Raw genomic sequence first — 22560 nt, forward strand, 5'->3', positions numbered from 1 at the left:
ATCCTTTCTCCTAGTGTTGTAGCAATGTACACTGCTATTTCTTTTGAATTCGTTTGTATTGTTAATAACAAATTTCATAAGTGAATATATGTATATTGTGAGGCTATAGTGCAGATCTCTAGCTCTTTAAATAAGTGTCTGCAGAATAATCTTGGATGAGCTCCAGCAATTATTCTGATACACGCTTTTGTGCAATGAACACTCTTTTACTCAATGATGAGTTACCCCAGAATATGATGCCATACGAAAGCAGAGAATGAAAATAGGCATGGTAAGCTAATTTACTGAGATGTATATCACCAAAATTAGCAATGACCCTAATAGCATAAGTAGCTGAACTCAAACGTTTCAGCAGATCTTTGTGTCTTTTTTCCAGTTCAATCTCTCATCAATGCATACACCTCGAAATTTTGAATAGTCTACCTTAGCTACCGATTTCTGATCGAAGTCTATATTTATTAATGGTGTCATTCCATTTACTGTGTGGAACTGTATGTACTGTGTTTTGTCAAAGTTTAATGAGAGCTCATTTGCAGAGAACCACTTAATGATTTTCTGAAAAACATCGTTTACAATTTCACCAGTTAATTCTTGTCTGTTGAGTGTGACAGCTATATTTGTATCATTAAGAAGTACGAATGACCGAAGTTTCTGTTTCGGCTTTGACAAGTAAGCGGCAGCGGGAAGGGTCTGAATGGAAAACTGCACGATGAGACAGTAGTTATTTCCACATAAACCTGTAAACGTACACTCGTTTGAAACATTTTTGTGAAGCCACGTCTGATGCGCCAGAAGTTATTATAAACAAACAATTATAAACAAAAATCATAAATGACTCCTATCTGTGTCGAACGGGAAATGAGGTTTTATCTTACAAGGGAACCTCCACATCGCACCCCCCTCAGATTTAGTTATAAGTTGGCACAGTGGATAGGCCTTGAAAAACTGAACACAGATCAAAAGAGAAAACAGGAAGAAGTTGTGTGGAACCATGAAAAAAATAAGCAAAATATACAAACTGAGTAGTCCATGCTGAAGATATGCCACATTATGGAGAGCACTGGCTCAGTAGCGCCGTGGTCTTGTGGTTAGCGTGAGCAGCTGTGGTGCGAGAGGTGCTTGGTTGGAATCTTCCCTCGACTGAAAATTTTTATTTTCAGACAATTATCAAAGTTCAGGCACACACACACAATCAACTTCGCTCTCCAAAATTCCAGAACATGTTCAGATTTGCTTGGACATATGCAGGATTTGACGGTCTACACACCGAAAAATTTGAAAACGTTAAAAACGTATGTTTTGACAGAGCACAGGGAAAACTGAGCGACTGTGAAACTGTTGCATTCATTTGTTGCAGTTTATGTGACAAACTCTTATGCTTTCATCACTTTTTTGGGAGTGATTATCACATCCACAAGAAAACCTAAATCGGGCAAGGTAGAAGAATCTTTTTACCCATTCGCCAAGTGTACAAGTTAGGTGGGTCGACGACATATTCCTGTCATGTGACGCACATGCCGTCACCAGTGTCGTATGGAATATATCAGACGTGTTTTCCTGTGGAGGAATCGGTTGACCTATGACCTTGCGATCAAATGTTTGCGGTTCCCATTGGAGAGGCACGTCCTTTCGTCTACTAATCGCACGGTTTTGCGGTGCGGTCGCAAAACACAGATACTAAACTTATTACAGTGAACAGAGACGTCAATGAACGAACGGAAAGATCATAACTGCGAAAATAAAGAAATTTAACTTTTCACTCGAGGGAGGACTTGAACCAAGGACCTCTCGTTCCACAGCTGCTCATGCTAACCAGGAGACCACGGCGCTCCTGATCTCACACTGTCCTTGATGTTGCCTATCTTGCACATAGACCACTCAGTTTGTATATTTTGCTTATTTTTTCATACTTACACACAACTTCTTCCTGTTTTCTTGATTGATCTGTGTTCAGTTTTTCAAGGCCTATCCACTGTGCCAACTTATAACTAAATCTGAGGGGGGTGCGATGGGGAGGTTCCCTTGTTAGTAGCGCAAGTCTGCCTTACTGCATACAACGACGAATCCTACCATGAGAGATCTGCTTGGCGGTGTGGACACCGTAACAGATGACGCTGGCCACATTGATATCCAATTTTAGTACATTTCTCGAATTATTTTGCAAAAAGCTTCAATCTCAACACTAGCCACCATCATATACTGTACTCATCTTTTCAAACGCTTTCGATTGCCGTTAAAAAAGTGTATCACTCTGTTTCAAAAAATCATAGTTGCTTCAATATCTCGATCAATACAAGAGTTACGGCACTTTATCACATGCCAAATTTCGTGCCTCTTAGCGTACTATCGTTTGCGGAAAACCTCGTTTCGATACCTGGAACCGCTCGCGAAATACAAGGGATGTTGCGTCTTACGTGACTCACCCTGTATAATGTAATTGTGGATGGTACCTTGCTTTTTAGTTATTTTTCTGAAATTACGTCCTCCTATGTTTAAATCATACCAGTCTGTTATATTAGGAATTACGTCTAGATATTACTCAGAAAAGATGTTACTATTCATATCCCAATAACATTAGTTTGACACTGATAATTAAAGTATGACGTAGGAAAGAGATCAGAATGACAGAGAAAACCTTGCTGGATAGTAACAGAGTAGATGAATAGGATTTCAAACAAAAACTTACGCAATTCTTTGATGACGTCTGTAACACTTCAAATGCTTAACAAGCTTAATATACGATTATGTTAACGGATTTATTGCTTTATTTTCAGGCCTTCTACCTTTTATACTGAGTAGTATGGCTAAACGTTGTATGAAATATATAACGTTTATACAATTTTTGAATTGTTTTCGTAAATGTAGGTACCGCTGGTATTCGGCTAGATGACTGTGGGAAACCTCCCAAAATCACGCTCAAATTGGCCAATGAACCGATTATGTGTTTGACTAAACTAAGACGGTGTTCTTCTTCCTACTGGAAACGTTATTTGGTCAATTGAGTTGCAGAATTTCTAACTGTATGACCGTGTGTTACGCTGCACTGCTCCCTATCAAGTCTGAAAAGATACCAACTCGTAGAGTGGACTTCCTTGATATTTCGCACTTCTTTCCCGTTCCTATATCAGAAAAAGGCTTTCCTCCTATCGATTGTTGCTTGTGAGCTCACACATAAAGCGTATATTCGTCTGTATTCAGGATTGGAATAAATAAATAAGTACTCCAAATCTCTTCAGAAATTTTTGTATAAATGTCTAGGACAAGTTTTTGAAAACTTGAATGATATTGGATAGTTCTCGCTTTCAGATAAGGAAGAAGTAATATCGTCCAATAGATCACTACTGTTTCTTATTTTGATTTTTGATGACATTGCTTGTGAAAATGAATATCATATGGAGGCTTACTATTCTATGGGTCACCATTGCGGTGTGGACAGCTTATATCTATGACAAACTTTCAACGATGGTCTAAAATAGTTAATTAGAGACAGTGCTAATGTAACTATTTATTTTCAAACAAGACAAACATAATCTGAGTCTTGTAGTCAGTGATAATGTTAACCCTGATAAGACTTTTAATGTATTCAAAATGTGTAAACCACCATGGAGTGATAATGTCTACAATTTTCTGGTTGTAAGCAAAGCTGATTTGAATAATGGGCATTATGGTATTAATTTCTTCAACTATATTTGTGTGAAATAGAGTAACAGAAGAGAAAAAAATCATCTGCTATGTTTGAGCAGTTCTCTATTATGGTGTAGACTGACACATAAGCTTATAATCAGTTCACAAGCTGACAGCCGCAATTGTCAACAGCAACAACATGCTTCTCAATTCCACTGGATGAAGCAAGAAGCTGTCATCGCTTCAAAAGAGGGAAGTTGAAGCTGATTCAGTATTGGAAAAAGAACTTAAATCTGTTTCTCAACTACTGCAAAGACTCATTCAAACAACAGAAACTTCAAGTAGGAATATCAGCAATGTAGGAAAAGACAGACTGCTACTTGCTATTTTGTCAGAAACCGACATTTTGAGCCCGTGGTTGTGTATAAAATATAGGTTGACTCTTACACAGAAGATTACAGCAGCCAGCCACTTTTTATAATGCTACGTATAAAATGAATAGCATTGTAAAAAGTGGCTGGTTGCTGTACGTTCTGTGTAAGAGTCAACCTATAGATTACTACTTACTGTACAAAAGACGCGTCATGTTGCTGACAGGCACAATTAAAACACACTTACATGAGCTATCGGCCAAAGTCTTAATCAGAAAAAGGCAGTTTCAATTGTGTCTATCTGCAACTTGACGTGTCTTCTTTATGGTCGGTAGCAATCTGTCTTTTCCTACAAAAATTCATCCAAGATGGGCATCAATTTGAAAAGGAGAAAAAGATGCCAAGAAGAAGACTAAGACGTTAAAGCAAAAGTAAACATTGTATTTCTGTAAGCAGAAGGCAGAGAAAGAGTTGGAGACATGGAGGGGAGGAAGATGAACACGATGACGAAGATGATGATGTGATGATAACGTTGAAGAAAATGAAGAGTTATGAAAGAAAACAACAGCAGGGAAAGAGATAGGGAGCATCATTTTTAATAAACCGTTAGACAAAACGTGTGGTACTGTACCTAACATCAGATTTGATTAAGTAACAGAAGTGTGGAAGACCGATGATTCAGCAATAAATGACGAAGACGATTCATTAATTCACAATGTAACATACCTCGGAATGACAGGATTATATAATCTCAACGCTGTTAAGCGTACAGTAAACAAAAATGGGGGATCGTTACCGATAGATGACATATGTATTGGCATAGGAATGTACAGGCATGGAGAGAAGAAAAATGAATTTGACGTTCAAAATTGGAAGATGGTCTCCAACTAATCGTCAGCATGTGTCAACTGGAATAAACTGAATGATCAATATGAGTAATTACTTGTCCCGCTACTACAGAGTGTGGCTTGGAGTAATTCACATGGGGTTGAAATAACATCTATTGAATAGGAATCTCGAGAAGTGGCACTTATTGTCTGGGGTTCGCAATGGATGTGGAAAATGAAGTGAAAGACGCATTTGCAGAATGGGAACTCGCTTATGAAAACAGTTTGTTATTTGAAAGAGAGCCACAAAAGTTTGATTTACAAATACGAAAGATTTGGAAAATGTTCAAGTAATTACCGTGTGGGATTTCACATATCAAACAGCACGCTTTGGATCTTAGGGACACGTGGCGAGCGGTCTTATTCGATTTAAAAGGGGAACTGGGCAGAAATGTTCAAATGTGTGTGAAATCTTATGGGACTTAACTGCTAAGGTCATCAGTCCCTAAGGTTACACATTACTTTACCTAAATTATCCTAAGGACAAACACACACACACACACCCATGCCCGAGAGAGGACTCGAACCTGCGCCGGGACCAGCTGCATAGTCCATGACTGCAGCGCCCTAGACCGCTCAGCTAATCCCGCGCCGCAACTGGGCAGATTTGTAGTGTTGGTACTACAGTCCAATAACAGAAGGTGAACGTATCTGAAATTTAGCGCACAGATGCACCTGTGCCGTGTTTTCTAATGACAGTCGACCTTAACATGCATGTCTTGTCTCGCTAATGCGCATCATTTGAGCTGCGCATCTCGCATTCCAAACTACCAAAACCTTTAAGATGGACAATTACGTAATAACCAGTAATAACCATGTAAAACTGAAACACAACGTGTAGTGTGTAGAGAGAGAGAGAGAGAGAGAGCAATTAAACACTCATCAGCAAAGGAACTAAGAATTGATGACTACCAATGATAGTCATAAATAATTTTAGTAAAGCAACTGTTTAGTATATAATTCGATCCAAGACATATGCAGTTTCCACTACAAAGCAATGTAAACTGGCACTGTTGGCTAAATATGGCAAATGTTTCATGCTAGATCATAGTGTGAGAACTGTTGCGTGAGGTCATCTTTTAGAAGGTAGCTGTGTGCACAGTAGTTGACTGAGGAGTATAATGCTGGCTGTAAATGTAAAGTACTCAATTTGTAAGCTTTGTGTTGTAGACATAGTAGTAAAATTATAAACTGTATGTTATAGTTAGCCGGCCGGTGTGGCCGAGCGGTTCTAGGCGCTTCAGTCTCGAACCGCGCGACCGCTACGGTCGCAGGTTCGAATCCTGCCTCGTGTGAGATGTCCTTAGGTTAGTTAGGTCCCATAGTGCTCAGAGCCATTTGAGTCATTTTGTTATAGATATAGAGAACATTCGAAATGAGAATCTAAGCTATAAGTTGTAGATATATCACGAAACCGTAATTACAACCTACTGGTCGCAAATGTATTATGAAACTGAAATTGTACGTTACTTGTTATAGAAGTATTACAGAAATGTAATTGTAACTTACTGCTTATCTATGTATTACAACAATGTACTGTCCCATAATATACTGAGCTATGTATCTCAGTGTATTTCTTGTTATCTACATGTACCATGCCTGTTTGGACCTCCATGACAAACAGAATACTTCATATTCTTCAAAAACTGCCCACGTTGTATCATTTCATAGCTTTCAGACAGCGCATTTGTAAGGATTTAGATGCACGCAAACAGTCACATTAGATGTTACACAATGTGTGCATGTGTGTGTGTGTGTGTGTGTGTGTGTGTGTGTGTGTGTGTGTGTGTGTGTGTGAAGGATGGGGGGTAGGGGGGGTGTTTTCTACTGATGAAGCTGCGTGGATTCTGCTGACAAAGTATCCAACTACTCTCCTCACCCCCTTTCTTATGCATACAGCGTCCGCAGCTCGTGGCCGTGCGGTAGCGTTCTCGCTTCCCGCGCCCGGGTTCCCGGGTTCGATTCCCAGCGGGGTCAGGGATTTTCTCTGCCTCGTGATGACTGGGTGTTGTGTGATGTCCTTAGGTTAGTTAGGTTTAAGTAGTTCTAAGTTCTAGGGGACTGATGAGCATAGATGTTAAGTCCCATAGTGCTCAGAGCCATTTTTTTATGCATATAGCCAGCACCGCTGTATGAGGCTGATATCATACCGCACCCATACTTCATACACAAAGCCCTCTCCTTAACTGTATCATTTTAATGATTTGGAGAACGAAAGATGTATGTTTCAGGGTAGAAGTTCTCCGATTGCCATTTCCAACACTGTGTGTTGCTTAAGAAAGAGTTGAGGAAGTCATGGACAGCAAAATACTGTGGTATGGTTGGAAGATTTAAATGTGTGTGTGTTGGCATCGAAGCTCTATGATTCGCCTATTTCCAAGAAGGGGTGTGGCTTAACAAGGAGTTGAAAAATGAGAGTGGTTGATGAAATACTGGACTGTGGTGGAAAGATCTAAATATGTTTATGTTGGGTTAGGAGCTCACTGATTTGTCTATTACCAAGTAAGGGGTGTGGGTTAAGAAAGTGTTGATAACTGTGATTAGATGGTAAAATGCCGGGGTGTGGCCGGGATATCTAAACATGTGTGTTTTGGATTAGGAACTTTTTGATCTGTCTATTTCCAAGAAGGAGGTGTGGCTTAGTAGAGAGTAGTGGCATGATGACGGCATCCGCACCACTGCTGCCACAACCCTGCCCTCGCCTACATCTGCCACAGACCGAGGAATGGCTAGTGTGCATATCTGCCATACAATTCCTACTGTATCATACTACCAATATTTACAAATAAAATTTTATGCGTTATGTGACCACCCAGAAGATAAAGTTACATACATTTGTGCAGTACTGTTCGAGATATGTTATGTTCGTCCTTTGAACACTGACATTAGCACATTTGTTTAAAATTCCAACCGGCGTCAAATATTTTCATAATGAATCATTGAACCAAATGGTTGTATTAGTTTTAATTTGTGCCCAAAGATATATCTACGTTGCATCACTTCAATGGGTTTGTTGCCGAACAGAGCTCAACAATATTTACAAACACGTTTTGACTGAACTGTTTTCAACTATAGCATTCTCTGTGGGCATTCAATTCGTAGTAGTCGCTATGCATAGCAAAGGAAATATACACCCTGTGGCCACTGAATTTGTAGTTGTCACTATGCATAGGGAAAGCAATGAGTTGATGACACATCTGGCATGAAGGATCTGATTTACGATCTGGGGAGTTCTCAGCGTGGTTTGAATAAAAGTGACAGAATTGCAAAAATTTCAGATCAACAGGTTCTGAGTAGGGGCCCACAAACTTCACTGCTGCAGTAGTAGGTGTTCTAGATCAACGACCTTGAAAATATTGCAGGACTTGCGAGAAAATTCGTCGTGTGTGTATGAGAGAGGGCGGCCACGTAAGCAAAGTGCACAATAATTCACACGATACAGAAAACGCATTACAACAAATGACACCACAAACCACTTCTATCTGTGGGTTAAACTAATCGTCATTAATATGCATTACGCTGCGTAATGTAGGACAACACCAAAGGAAGACATGCCGACGTTCGTTCGAGGAACAATGATGAAAGATTCAACGATTAGATGCAGGATTAAATACGGGAGAAATCAGGCACATTGTATTGATTATTATGGAGAATCTTATTAACAGTTTCGTGTCAGAAAGGTGGTATTGTTTAACATGCTAAAAATATTGCCAAAGTGTAGAGGTCAGCAGTCTTGTGGTTTGGTGTTGCAAACGTTGATAGAAGGGCTTTGACTCATAAAATACTCAGAGCTTTGCCCATTGTCTATCTCTTTCGTCGTTTCCTCGCTGACTTATTTCATACTGCCATGTTTCATTTGTTCTCCGACTAGTCTTACATATTTCCGGATGGTGAAACAACTAAAAATAAGAGTATTTTGCAACAGGATTGATTTGTAGAACAACTGTCTAAATTCCACTGTATGGTTATGACCTTAAGAAGTGTGTGAAATATTAGTGAAAGTGGTGTATCAGTTAAAGTCACCTAAAGCACTTAAGATGGTTTGGAAAAACATCTGCCTTTGAGAGGTCGGCATCCAATCAGTTCTTACTCTTAATTAAATAACAACTATGTGTTTGTGAAGAGGTGATAAACTGATTCCTAACGAAAGTCAAGCGTTCTTACCTTTATAGGGTTGGTGGTAATGATGGTGACATGGTGTCCCCTCTCTGCAAGAGTTCGCATGATGATGAGGAAGGGGAGCTGGTGGCTGATGGACGCCGTCGGGTTGATGCCGAGGATCCTCGCGCATGAGCACGCATGGAGCGCCAGCGGCAGGAACAGCAGACTTAACTTCATGGTGTAGCACTGGATAAGAAACGAATGGAGAGTCAATATCAAGAATAAATCACTGTACAAAACATAATTATACAAGGAGCTGCTGTCGAAATTCCTGCCCCCGTACCCGATGTTGCTAACGCTGACTTGTGTGGCGGTGCTAATATTGATGGTAGTCTGTTCGAAACTTGGTGGTGAAAAGTTTTCGGCACTAGTATTTGGTCGACAAGGGAAGGAAAGATGTATGGTTTCAGATCACTACAGTCAACATCAACGTCACGTATTAAATTCCAAAGTTCTGTTGAGTGAGTCCTGAAATCCGGTCATGTGACACTGTTGATGATGCTCCGCTCATCAAATGCGGCATTAAATTCAGCGGCATCTTTGGTGCTTTCGGAGAATAACCGGTGTTTTGTCAGCACTGGTTTTTCACTCTCCGCCTTTTCTCGTCATCGTAACCAACACAGACACGACAACACGCTATACACACACATAAAAGTCATCTACACGAGGTAGTCACAACTGACAAGGGAAACTCCCCATCGCACCCCGCTCAGGTTTATTGGTAAGGGGAGCCATAGGACAGCCCGTCAAAAACTGAACACAGACCAAGTATGGAAACAGGAAGAAGGTGTACTGAACTGTGAAAAGAGAAGCAAAATAGAAACAGTAAACGGTCCAAGGACAAGAAGTGCAATACAGAGCAGCCAGGCATAGAAATGGCGTCGTGTTTAAGTGGTTACGGTGTAGGACTATCAGTCAGCGAGTTCTGTTCAAAGCTCCCTCGGATCACTTGTTTTTTTTTTTTTTTTTAATGTTCGCTTTATTCGAGGTTGTGTGACGTCCGTTTGCAACAGCGATGTGTAAGATAGGGACCTATAATGACTGTTGATTCTGCACAACTACTCGATTAGCAGTCGAAAGGAAATGGCTTTCGAATGGGAACCGTAAACGTTTGATGACGAGGCGACAAGTCAAGCGAATACTGCACACACCAAATTTTTACGACTGGTAAGTGAGCGAGCCATGCCTCCTTGCCCGATATAGGCGTTCGTATGAATGCGAATGTGATCACTCCCAAGGAAATGATGAAAACATAATAGTTCGACACATAAGCAGCAACAAATGAACGCAACAATTTCAAAACTTTTCTGTGCTCTGTCAAAACATATGTTTTTAATTTTTTTAAAGCTGTGTTCCGTTTTGGAAGTCTTGACTTTAAATTCCATTGTTGTTAACGTAGTTCACAAATGTTTATTTGTCGTTTTCATTTCTGTGAGACGTCTATGTGATATCTCGCTTGCTCTCACTATTCATCACATTTACTTGTGACGGTAACGCATTCTTACCACATGACTGATATTGTATATCAGATATACGATATAATAGAACAGCTAGTAGGACTACAGAAAGAGAACAAACATTTCAGTGAACGGATGGACGGGTCTTAATGTTATGGGGAACAAAAAAAAAAAAAAAAAAACGGGGCCGACCGTCCCATTACACCTGTTCAAGTCCATCGTTGATCCGTTCCCTCCGTTTTTTGTTACGGAGGGCAGCTAACCCTCTGACCGAACACACTGACAAGGGGAAGGCCTCAGACACGGCCAACCGTTTCTGCTCAAATTTGGCAGGTCACTTGTGTACAACCTAAAACGAAGCACTCTAAGATATTTTGGGTCAACACTCCCGCAATTTTGAGAAAATCACCCCTAAACGTTATGACGAGCAATCGACTCAAAATTGGAGGGACCGATAGATAATTGTAAATAGAGCATTTTTCATCATCAGGTATGGGTTCCGCAAACGCAAACTATTCCAGAAATCGAGGTAAGAAACTTTTACAACTGCCGCTTTTGTACCCACATGGTATACACATCTCGTCGCCATCATCGATAGAGCAACGGCCAAGGTAACTGGCTGGGAATCGGAAAACCCGGTTTCGAATCTCGAAGAAACCTAGCTGATGTTATTCTTTTCGCTTGTTTTTTCCGTATCTCAATTGATAGGGATAGGAGGGTTAATAACGTAAGTAAATCAATAAGGAATGATAATAATAAGGTAGGCAAACTAATTTCCCAAACGCCGTGAGTAATTAAAGTATTTAACTTTTAAGCATTGTCACATGAAAACAACTCCGAGTAAGAGTGCTGCGAATTCCTCACGAGGGATCACAGATAGCCAAACGCGCGACGCTTGTTTACAACGAGGCACGGGACAGAATCCACGCGGGGAGAGTTATGTTGTCCCGGTTGCCTCTTCGTCATATCATAGTTGTGAACCTGGAAGAGTGAAGGTGTCCACCACGAGCCTTATAGAAGTCTATCGGAAAGAGTTCAAAATGGTTCAAATGGCTCTGAGCACTGTGGGACTTAACACCTGTGGTCATCAGTCCCCTAGAACTTAGAACTACTTAAACCTAACTAACCTAAGGACATCACACACATCCATGCCCGAGGCAGGATTCGAACCTGCGAACGTAGCAGTCGCGCGGTTCCGGACTGAGCGCCTAGAACCGCTAGACCACCGCGGCCGGCTCGGAAAGAGTTGTTTTCCGTCATTAGGCTGCCGCGAACCTCGCGGATACATGTAGTGATTTTTCTATCGTTAATGCGCCGAATGAAATACGTTTTGTGAATGAATACAGTGTTCTTCCGTAAGTAACCTATCACGAGTACTGTACGTCGTTTGTAGTAATTAGCTCGTCTGTTTATGACGTAGTAACTAGTTATTGTTTGTTGTGTCATATCTTCCAGGTGCATAATCTGAATAATTTAGGATGTACACCTTTCGACTAGCGCTGTAATATATAGGTGGGTGCCTGTCACAGACGATGCCAAGTGAAAAGTTACCGACGCTGTGTTTTGATTTGTAAACGTGTTGCAAGACAGATGCATTATCAATGCACTACCGGAAGCAGGCAGTTCTGTTTCTCGGCGTTCCAGATTGAAAGGAGCGGCAGTTGTAAAAGATTCTTACCTCGATTTCTGGAAACGTATGCGTTTACGGACCCCATACCTGATGATGAAAAATGCTCTATTTACAATTATCTATCGATCCCGCCAATTTTGTCGATTACTCGTCATAACCTTTAGGGGCGATTTCCTCAAATACGCGGGGGTGTTGACGCAAAATATCTTAGATTCCTTCGTTTTAGGTTGAACACAAGCGACCTGCCAAATTTGAGTCGAATCGGTTGGCCGTGTCTGAGGCCTTCCCCTTGTGAGCTACCGTACCGGCTACCTCTTATCCACATCGCCGTTGCTGCTTCATGCTGCTCTTTATTTCACTTCTTGCTCTTGGACCTTTCACTGTTTCTTTTTTTTTTTTTTTTCACAGTGCAACATACACTCCTGGAAATGGAAAAAAGAACATATTGACACCGGTGTGTCAGACCCACCATACTTGCTCCGGACACTGCGAGAGGGCTGTACAAGCAATGATCACACGCACGGCACAGCGGACACACCAGGAACCGCGGTGTTGGCCGTCGAATGGCGCTAGCTGCGCAGCATTTGTGCACCGCCGCCGTCAGTAGTGTCAGACAGTTTGCCGTGGCATACGGAGCTCCATCGCAGTCTTTAACACTGGTAGCATGCCGCGACAGCGTGGACGTGAACCGTATGTGCAGTTGACGGACTTTGAGCGAGGGCGTATAGTGGGCATGCGGGAGGCCGGGTGGACGTACCGCCGAATCGCTCAACACGTGGGGCGTGAGGTCTCCACAGTACATCGATGTTGTCGCCAGTGGTCGGCGGAAGTTGCACGTGCCCGTCGACCTGGGACCGGACCGCAGTGACGCACGGATGCACGCCAAGACCGTAGGATCCTACGCAGTGCCGTAGGGGACCGCACCGCCACTTCCCAGCAAATTAGGGACACTGTTGCTCCTGGGGTATCGGCGAGGACCATTCGCAACCGTCTCCATGAAGCTGGGCTACGGTCCCGCACACCGTTAGGCCGTCTTCCGCTCACGTCCCAACATCGTGCAGCCCGCCTCCAGTGGTGTCGCGACAGGCGTGAATGGAGGGACGAATGGAGACGTGTCGTCTTCAGCGATGAGAGTCGCTTCTGCATTGGTGCCAATGATGGTCGTATGCGTGTTTGGCGCCGTGCAGGTGAGCGCTACAATCAGGACTGCATACGACCGAGGCACACAGGGCCAACACCCGGCATCATGGTGTGGGGAGCGATCTCCTACACTGGCCGTACACCACTGGTGATCGTCGAGAGGACACTGAATAGTGCACGGTACATCCAAACCGTCATCGAACCCATCGTTCTACCATTCCTAGACCGGCAAGGGAACTTGCTGTTCCAACAGGACAATGCACGTCCGCATGTATCCCGTGCCACCCAACGTGCTCTAGAAGGTGTAAGTCAACTACCCTGGCCAGCAAGATCTCCGGATCTGTCCCCCATTGAGCATGTTTGGGACTGGATGAAGCGTCGTCTCACGCGGTCTGCACGTCCAGCACGAACGCTGGTCCAACTGAGGCGCCAGGTGGAAATGGCATGGCAAGCCGTTCCACAGGACTACATCCAGCATCTCTACGATCGTCTCCATGGGAGAATAGCAGCCTGCATTGCTGCGAAAGGTGGATATACACTGTACTAGTGCCGACATTGTGCATGCTCTGTTGCCTGTGTCTATGTGCCTGTGGTTCTGTCAGTGTGATCATGTGATGTATCTGACCCCAGGAATGTGTCAATAAAGTTTCCCCTTCCTGGGACAATGAATTCACGGTGTTCTTATTTCAATTTCCAGGAGTGTATTTTCTTCGTGTTTTCATGCTTGATACGTGTTCAGTTTTTGGCGGGCTGTCCACTGGGCCATTTTACCACTACATCTGAGGGGGTGCGATGGGGAGTTTCCTTTTAGAGCAACCTCACATGGAAGCTGCCAATGTGGTCACTTTTAGGAGAGGCTTGTAAAAGTCGCTAGCCACGCTACTTCGTCACAATGGAGGAGTCATCACGCTACTGCTGAGTGCACTATACGACGTATAGTCTTCATACATCTATTGAATACCCACTGTGTGATGTGAAATTTTGGCAAGCATAGCATACGTGTGTTTTATGAGTTAATGAACGAAAATAAACTGCGCCCGTATTCATTGCTAATGCTGTTACTGAGAAATGAAAAAGTAATGGAAGCAGTGCATCCATTGTCCGGTGGCATGAGATGTTGTCGCCGAGCTGCATTATGTACGAAGACACCCATGACAGAACAATCCTTTTAGAGGCAATAAATTAATACACGATGTATATATTCAAAATCAAGCTTCAAATGACAATTTGTACCAAGGCCAGGACTCGAGCCCACGATCTCTCTAGGCACATGCACTAACCATTACACCGCCCTCGCACAGTGGCTTTGCACAACTGCACGGACTATTCTAGGAAACGTCCCTCTTCAATTCAAATCCCCATTCACGTCTCAGTCCACTTGGTATTCGACCAGCATTGCACAGGCCCTCCAATTGGAATAAAGTGAAATGATCGTATGGCATTATTGGCCTGGAGGTCCCATTCGGGTTCGGACGCCAAGTCCAAGTCTTATTTCAGTCGGCACCGTATTGGGCGACTTGCAGTCGATGATGAGGATGAAATGATGATGAGGACGACACAACACCCAGTCCCCGAACGGAGAAAATCTCCAACCTGGCCGGAAATCGAACCCGGGCCCAGTGCATGGGAGCAAGCACGTTACCACCCAGCTAAGCAAGCGGACTCTGCAACTGGAATAGCACCTTAACATCAAACGAATACCAAGTGGGCTGCGACGTGAATGGGAATTTGGACTGAGGGGCAAGTATGCTAGTGTGGTCCGCACAGTTGCACAAAGCCACTGTCCCCGGGTGGTGTTGTGGTTACCGCATTTGTGGTTAGGCGCATCTACCTAGTGAGCAGGAGATCTGGTTTCGAATCCCACCTTTGATAGAAATTATCTTTCGTCGCTTCACTATGCATATATCCATCGCAGATGTTTCAGACTTGAAAAGATCTCCGGAACCATATAGTTTCATTCAATAAAACACCGAGCCAGGTGGCACAGTGGTTAGCACACTGGACTCGCATTCGGGAGGACGACGGTTCAATCCCGTCTCCGGCCATCCTGATTTAGGTTTTCCGTGATTTCCCTAAATCGCTTCGGGCAAGTGCCTGGATGGTTCCTTTGAAAGGGCACGGCCGATTTCCTTCCCCATCCTTCCCTCACCCGAGCTTGCGCTCCGTCTCTAATGACCTCGTTGTCGACGGGACGTTAAACACTAATATCCTCCTCCTCAATAAAACAATTTCCATAGTGGGCGAAGGTATCAGTTTCTTGGTCTGCGAAAAAGTATAAGAAGTGGAAGATTATGGTTCCACATCCCATCAACGACAAGATCATTAAGGATGGACCACAAGCTCGTATTGGAGAAACATGAAAATCGAAGTTAGCCGTTTGCATTTCAAAGGAACATTCGCGGCATCCGCTTATTGTGCTTTAGGGAAACGGCGAAATTTGGCTGGACAGGCGCAGATTAGAACCAATGTCCTCTGAATGTGAGTCCAGTCGATCAACAGTGGTGCTTAATCGCGTGATCAGTGGGACAGGGTTGTGTCGAGCAGTGAATTGCACTACAAACTGTGCCACGCAGGATGACATGAATAGAAACAAATGAGGTGCGTTTGCTGTTCACTACTGTACACCACAATAATGTTCTTAAAACGAGAAATAACATAAAATACAATGCACATGAAACAAACCTACAAAAGTTCTGGCACCACTAACAACAATAAAACGTTATGCACATGTCACCAAAACATACAAATGCAAAACGTGCCAAAATATTACATTTACGATACTGAGCACTGCCATAACCAATCGAAGAATAAACCCATGTGTCCTCTCTACTAGTAAATTTAATTAATTTGCGTGAATAGAACTATGTAATCAGCAGTAGCCTTCACTTTAATTGATCATATTCGGTCTTGAGTGTGAGCCCTAAATAATGCGCTTGCGATTAATGTTACTGACTGGGAAAATACTGAATAATGACAAGTCAAGTTTCAATAATGTTTTGGAATTTCTTTTTTAATATTCGTCACTATGATTTTTAGCTCTTACACTCACACTTTCAACATTACAGTCACAGTGCATTGCCAGTGACTGTTCCCCCACCCCATTATATCAAGTTTAATATTGCTAATGCGACCACGCACTTCAAGTCCATAATGGAACACTTCACACTGCCCCCTTCCGACAATGGCTACCTCCCATGCCGTACTGCAGGTCAAAGAGGACCAACGGTAGAAGAAGAAGGGGTATGCCACCTCAGCCAAGGGTAAGCAGTAAGTTTACACGCTCACTGTAACATGTCTTCGAAGAAACTGAGACCCGTACTGGAATTGGTACACTGTAGATGGATATGTCCAGAATGCATTTATCTCTCAACACTATTGCGCAGATCATTAATTTTTAGAAAACCTGGCAACTACTGTTGCTACATCTGTTGCTGTTTCTATGACTCAGTTCAATTAGTATTTATAAACTCTTCAAATTAACTGTAATAACTTTCTTATGCTTTACATGTAATACTATTTACAGCTTTTCTGTTTCTACATTTATTATTTTTTGACTTACTAGATTTTTTAAAGTAATTAGTCACTGTGCCTTCTTGATACCAGTATAGGGCTATTTTGCGTTGTTAAAATAACAACAGCTATGTGATCTAGCTCCCATCAATCATATGTGAATACACCTAATGCTGTTTCACAATCAATCTTCACACATAATAAATACATCAACATATGTTCCACCTTAACCACACACACAACTAGGGCAATCCAGAAAGTAGCTCTCGTTAGGTTGCAAATAAAATGTACGTTTCATAACATCTTTTGCAGGTGTAATGAAAGTGTTATTAAGACTAAACGCGTTTCGCTTTGTTCTTAAATGTCTTCAGTAGTCAGTGTAACAAACAGTTCTTTTCTCACGCAATTTTCTTTGCTAGGATCGTGAACAGTGTGCATGCTGCAATTTACTGCTACTATACATAGTATTAATTCTTATGATCACTCATGGTTTACCCGACTACCCGACGGGAGGCCCTCGTCACACGACATTTCATTTTCATTGTTATTTATGTCATTCTTCCTGTTCTCCCACATATATGTGTTAGTTTTAGCACATAGTATTTCCACTAACACTAAATACATTCACGTTTTCATGTTGTGAAGAACTACCGTTTTCAACAGAAAATGCCATATATGCTTTCACCAGTCAAATTTTGAATGATATGAATAACCGAACACCACCCATTGGGATTTTTTGTGATCTCTCAAAGGCTTTTGATTGTGTAAATCATGAAATTCTGCTAGACAAGCTCAAGTATTGTGGCATGAGTGGGACAGTGCACAAATGGTTTAATTCGTACCTAACTGGAAGAGTGCACAAAGTTGAAATAAGTAGTTCTCATAACATGCAAAGATCAGCTCATTCCTCAAACTGGGGAACTATCAAGAATGTGGTTCCACAAGGGTCAGTCTTGGGTCCTTTGTTGTTCTTATTATATATTAATAACTTGCCATTCTATATTCATGAAGAGGCAAAGTTAGTTCTCTTTGCTGATGATACAAGTATAGTAATCACACCTGACAAACAAGAATTAACTGATGAAATTGTCAATACTGTCTTTCAGAAAATTACTAAGTGGTTCCTTGTAAACGGACTCTCACTGAATTTTGATAAGACACAGTACATACAGTTCCGTACAGTGAATGGTATGACGCCATTAATAAATATTCCAAATTTTTAGGTGTGTCCATTGATGAGAGATTAAATTGGAAGAAACACATTGATGATCTGCTGAAACGTTTGAGTTCAGCTACTTATGCAATAAGGGTCATTGCAAATTTTGGTGATAAACATCTTAGTAAATTAGCTTACTACGCCTATTTTCACTCATTGCTTTCATATGGCATCATATTTTGGGGTAATTCATCACTGAGGAATAAAGTATTTGTTGCACAAAAGCGTGTAATCAGAATAATAGCTGGAGTCCACCCAAGATCATCCTGCAGACATTTATTTAAGGATCTAGGGATATTCACAGTAGCTTCTCAGTATATATACTCCCTTATGAAATTTGTTATTAACAACCAAACCCAATTCAAAAGTAATAGCAGTGTGCATAACTACAATACTAGGAGAAAGGATGATCTTCACTATTCAAGATTAACTCTAACTTTGGCACAGAAAGGGGTGAATTATACTGGCACTAAAGTCTTTGGTCACTTACCAAATAGTATCAAAAGTCTGACAGATAACCAACAAGTATTTAAGAAGAAATTAAAAGAATTTCTGAATGTCAACTCCTACTCCATAGAGGAATTTTTAGATATAAATTAAGAAAAAAATATAAAAAAAATAAAAATAAAAAAATAAAGAAAAACAAAAAACACAAAAAATAAAGTTGTTATATTAACTTAAGGATGTTGTTAAATTAACCTAATTATGTCATGTATTGGAAAATTCGAGTCGTTCCACATCATTACGAAATATCGTATTCATGATCCATGGAACTTGTATTAATCTAATCTCTCGTAATCTCATCTACATCTACATTTATACTCTGCAAACCACCATGAGGTGCAGGGTAGAGGGTATGTCCAATTGTACCAGTTACTAGGGTTTCTTCCTGCTCCATTCACACATGGGGCGCAGGAAGAATGATCGTTTAAATGTCTCCATATGTGCAGTAATTATTCTAATCTTATCTTCATGAACCCTATGTGAGCGATTCGTAGGGGGTTGTAGTATATTTCTAGAGTAATCATTTAAATCCGATTTTCGAAACTTTGTTAATAAACTTTCTCAAGATGGTTTACATTTGTCTTCAAGACTCTACCTTTCAGTTCCTTCAGTATCTCTGAGGCACTCTCCCACCGATTTATCAAACCTGCGACCATTCATGCTGCCCTTCTCTGTATGTGTTCAATATCCGCTTTTAGGCCTATCTGGTACAGGTCCCACACAATTGAAAAATATTCTAGAACCGGTCACACATGTGATTTATAAGCAATCCTCTATGTAGATTGATTGCACTTACCCAGTATCCTGCCAAGAAAATGACGTCTATCACCTGCTTTACCCAAAACTGCACCTATGCAATCATTCCATTCCATATCTCTACAGAGTGCAGGTATTTGTATGAGTTGGCCGATTCCAGCAGTGACTCACTGATATTATAATCACAGGACTCTGTTTTTCGGTTTTGTGAAATTCACAATTTTACATTTCTGAACATTTAAAGCAAGTTGCCAATCTCTGCACAACGTTGAAATCTTATCAAGATTTGACTGAATATTTATGCAGATTCTCTCAGATACTACTTCATTATAGATAACTGCATCTATGCAAAAAGACTGGTTTTACTATTAATGTTGTCTGCAAGGTTATTAACATACAACATGAGCAGCAAGGATCCCAACAGACTTCCCTGCGGCACACCCAAAGCTACTTCTGCATTTGACAATAAGTCTCCATCCCAGATAACATTCTGCATCCTCCCTACCAAAAAGTCCCCACTCCAAAAAAATAAATCACTTGATACTCCATATGATCGTTCTTTTGACATTAAGCATAGGTGTGCTGCTGAGTCACATGCTTTTCGGAAATCAAGAAATACAGTATCTACCTGTTTTGATTCAAAGCATTCAGTATGCTATGTGAAAAAAGTGCTAGTTCGGTTTCACATGATCGATCTTTTCGAAATCCTTGCTGTTTGTCATTAAGGAGATCATTCTGTTCAAGATACCTCATTACATTTGAGCTCAGAATATGTTCTAAGATTCTAGAACAATTCAATATCAAGGATATGGGCTGTTCTGTGGATCACTTTTTCTACCCCTCATGTAGACAGGTGTGACCTCTGCCTTTTTCCTAGAACTTTTCATGATTTTTCTTCGAGGGAACTACGATACATTATAGTCAGAAAAGTGGCAAATTCAGTGTAGAATCTGACAGGGATTCCATCGAGCCGAGGAGCTTCGTTCAGTTATAACGATTTCAGCTGTTTCCCAATACCACTCACACTAATACATATTTCATTCATCTTTTCAGTGTAATGAGGATTAACTGTGTAATTCTCATAGGTTTTCCCCTCGTAAGGAAACATTTGGAAACGTAGTTAAGCATATGAGCTTCTGCTCTGCTAACCTCAATTTCAGTCCCTGTCTCATCGCTAGGAACTGGACACTAACTTTGGTGCCACTAACAGCCTCTGCATACGACCAGAATTTCTGCAGGTTTTGTAAAATATCATTTTACAATATTCTGCTATGGTAGTCATGGAAGGCATCACACATTGCTCTGTTGACATCCAAACGCTTTTCATTTAGCATCTATCTATAGCTCTGTGTTTTGTTTTACACGTATTATGCAGTAATATCTGCTTCTTTAGAAGTTTCTTTACAGTGACTGTATACCATGGAGGTCCCCTCTCATTATGAACTTTTCTTCTGGGTACATTTATATCCAATGCATAGTAAACCGTTCTTTCATACCTGAGCCAGAGTTCCTCTAGATACTCTTTTCCTGTGCTGAAAGTTCTTTATTGAGATATGGCGCTACTGATTTTGTATCTAGTGTACTGAATATATATATATCTTTCTCCTTTTTTTGCTTGTTCTTTGTACTTCGCTAATCGCTATTGCCACAACCACATCATAGTCACTGATACCAGTTTCGTTCTGAACATCGTCAAAGAGGTCAGGTCTGTTTGTTGTCATTAGATCCAATATATTTCCATCATGAGTGGGGTTCCTATCTGTTCTAGACAGTTTTCAGAGAAGGCATTTAGTAAAGTTTCACAGGATGTCATGGCCACCACTAACAAAATTGTAATTTTCGCAATTGATTGTTGGATGATTAAATTCTCCACCGATGATTACAGTATGACCGGGGGACACACTTACAAGTGAACTGAGGTTTCCTCTGAAGTCTTCGGTTACATCAGGAGCTGACTCTGGTCGCTGATAGAAGGATCCAGTTATCATTTTATACCCTCCCCTGACAGTGAGTCTTGCTCAAACAGTCTCACATGCAGCTTCAATTTCTGCCTCAATGGATCTGAGTTTCTTGTCTACTGCGTCAAATACACCACCTCCATTTTCCACTTGCCTATCCTTTCAATGTACACTTAAACGTTCCCCAAAAATCTCACTTATAGCAATATCGGGTTTCAGTCAGCTAACTGTACCTAGTATTATGAGAGCTTCACTGCTTTTTCATGAGCGCTTCAATATCTGCCATTTTGTTGCGATTGCGTCGGCAGTGTACTATTATGATTTTAATACTCTAATCTGCGGAAGGCATTTATTTCGATCTTACACCGATGTTTCTGGGTTTCATATAGCTATCGTTATCTGGCCTGGTGTGCGCTCCACAAATAGTTTCCTGAGTAGCAGCCTGAGCCTTTTATGGGGACCCTACAGTCCTCATCACTATGGCGTAAGTCTAGCAAATCGTACACGAGCTTTTCACAGAGCTTTCGAAGTCTGCTTCAGCCATCCACTCGACTCAAAAACAAAGGTCCACAATCCGTTCTCGGGACAATACTGCAAAGTGTGAGCTTCGTTGAAACTCCACGCACAAGACTGGTCTCCTCAACCATATATGTCAGTCCCTGGCATCACCCAAGAATGACCTTGGAGCCCAGATAACAAGCACCATTTCTTCCGAAACGCGCCACAGTCTGCAGTTGGTTGCACCCTGTTCCCTCAATGGCTGCTAGAATAGTCTCTTCAACATATACACTGAATGCACCTGGTGTCCTTTCCTGTTTGTTGCTGCCATTTCCATAAATGGGTACCATCATTTGCCATACATCTGAACTGCTGACAGTTAATCAACGTCTGTCCTTTTGTTTTTACCTCCTCCTGACACCAGACAAAACAGATTTCCCCAAAACAGATGAAGTGAATCCCAATGGCTCAGTTTCAGTTTAAGTGAAGGACAGCATCTCAGACTTTTTGTTTAGGGGGTCGATGCTACACCTTGAGTCCTCCCTGGTCCCTGACTACTCCGTACAGGATGCCTAGATCTGCCACTGACATGCCACTCGCAGTCTAGTGGACAAGTAATGACAGATCCTGGACTTTCTGCAGAGAAGACAGGATCTGCGGGAGAGGATAGTACTTGAGGTACCTCTGGTACGCGAGTCACAGGTACACGACTCTTGGGAACAGCAGCAATCAATCGTTTGACAGTAGTAAGGGCGATTTCCAGCTGCTTATGAACTTCAGCCAACTCATCGTGTTCGAGAACAGCATTCACAGGGGACTGCATTTTGGCTGGTGCAATGCATTATAAG

The 22560-nt window shown here is 41.7% G+C and overlaps 1 protein-coding gene across 1 annotated transcript in view; it reads right to left on the reverse strand.

The window, feature by feature from the left end:
• Positions 1-9223, reverse strand: part of LOC126252059 (UDP-glucosyltransferase 2-like) — a 68993-nt gene extending 59770 nt beyond the window's left edge. The window contains exon 1 of the mRNA XM_049952900.1: positions 9047-9223. Coding sequence (XP_049808857.1) covers positions 9047-9220 — 174 coding nt within the window. The 5' untranslated portion in view covers positions 9221-9223. The remainder of the gene's footprint in view (positions 1-9046) is intronic.
• Between the last annotated feature and the right edge of the window lie 13337 nt (positions 9224-22560).

The sequence above is a fragment of the Schistocerca nitens genome, chromosome 4, assembly GCF_023898315.1.
Source record: "Schistocerca nitens isolate TAMUIC-IGC-003100 chromosome 4, iqSchNite1.1, whole genome shotgun sequence".
NCBI classification, from domain to species: Eukaryota; Metazoa; Arthropoda; class Insecta; order Orthoptera; family Acrididae; genus Schistocerca; species Schistocerca nitens.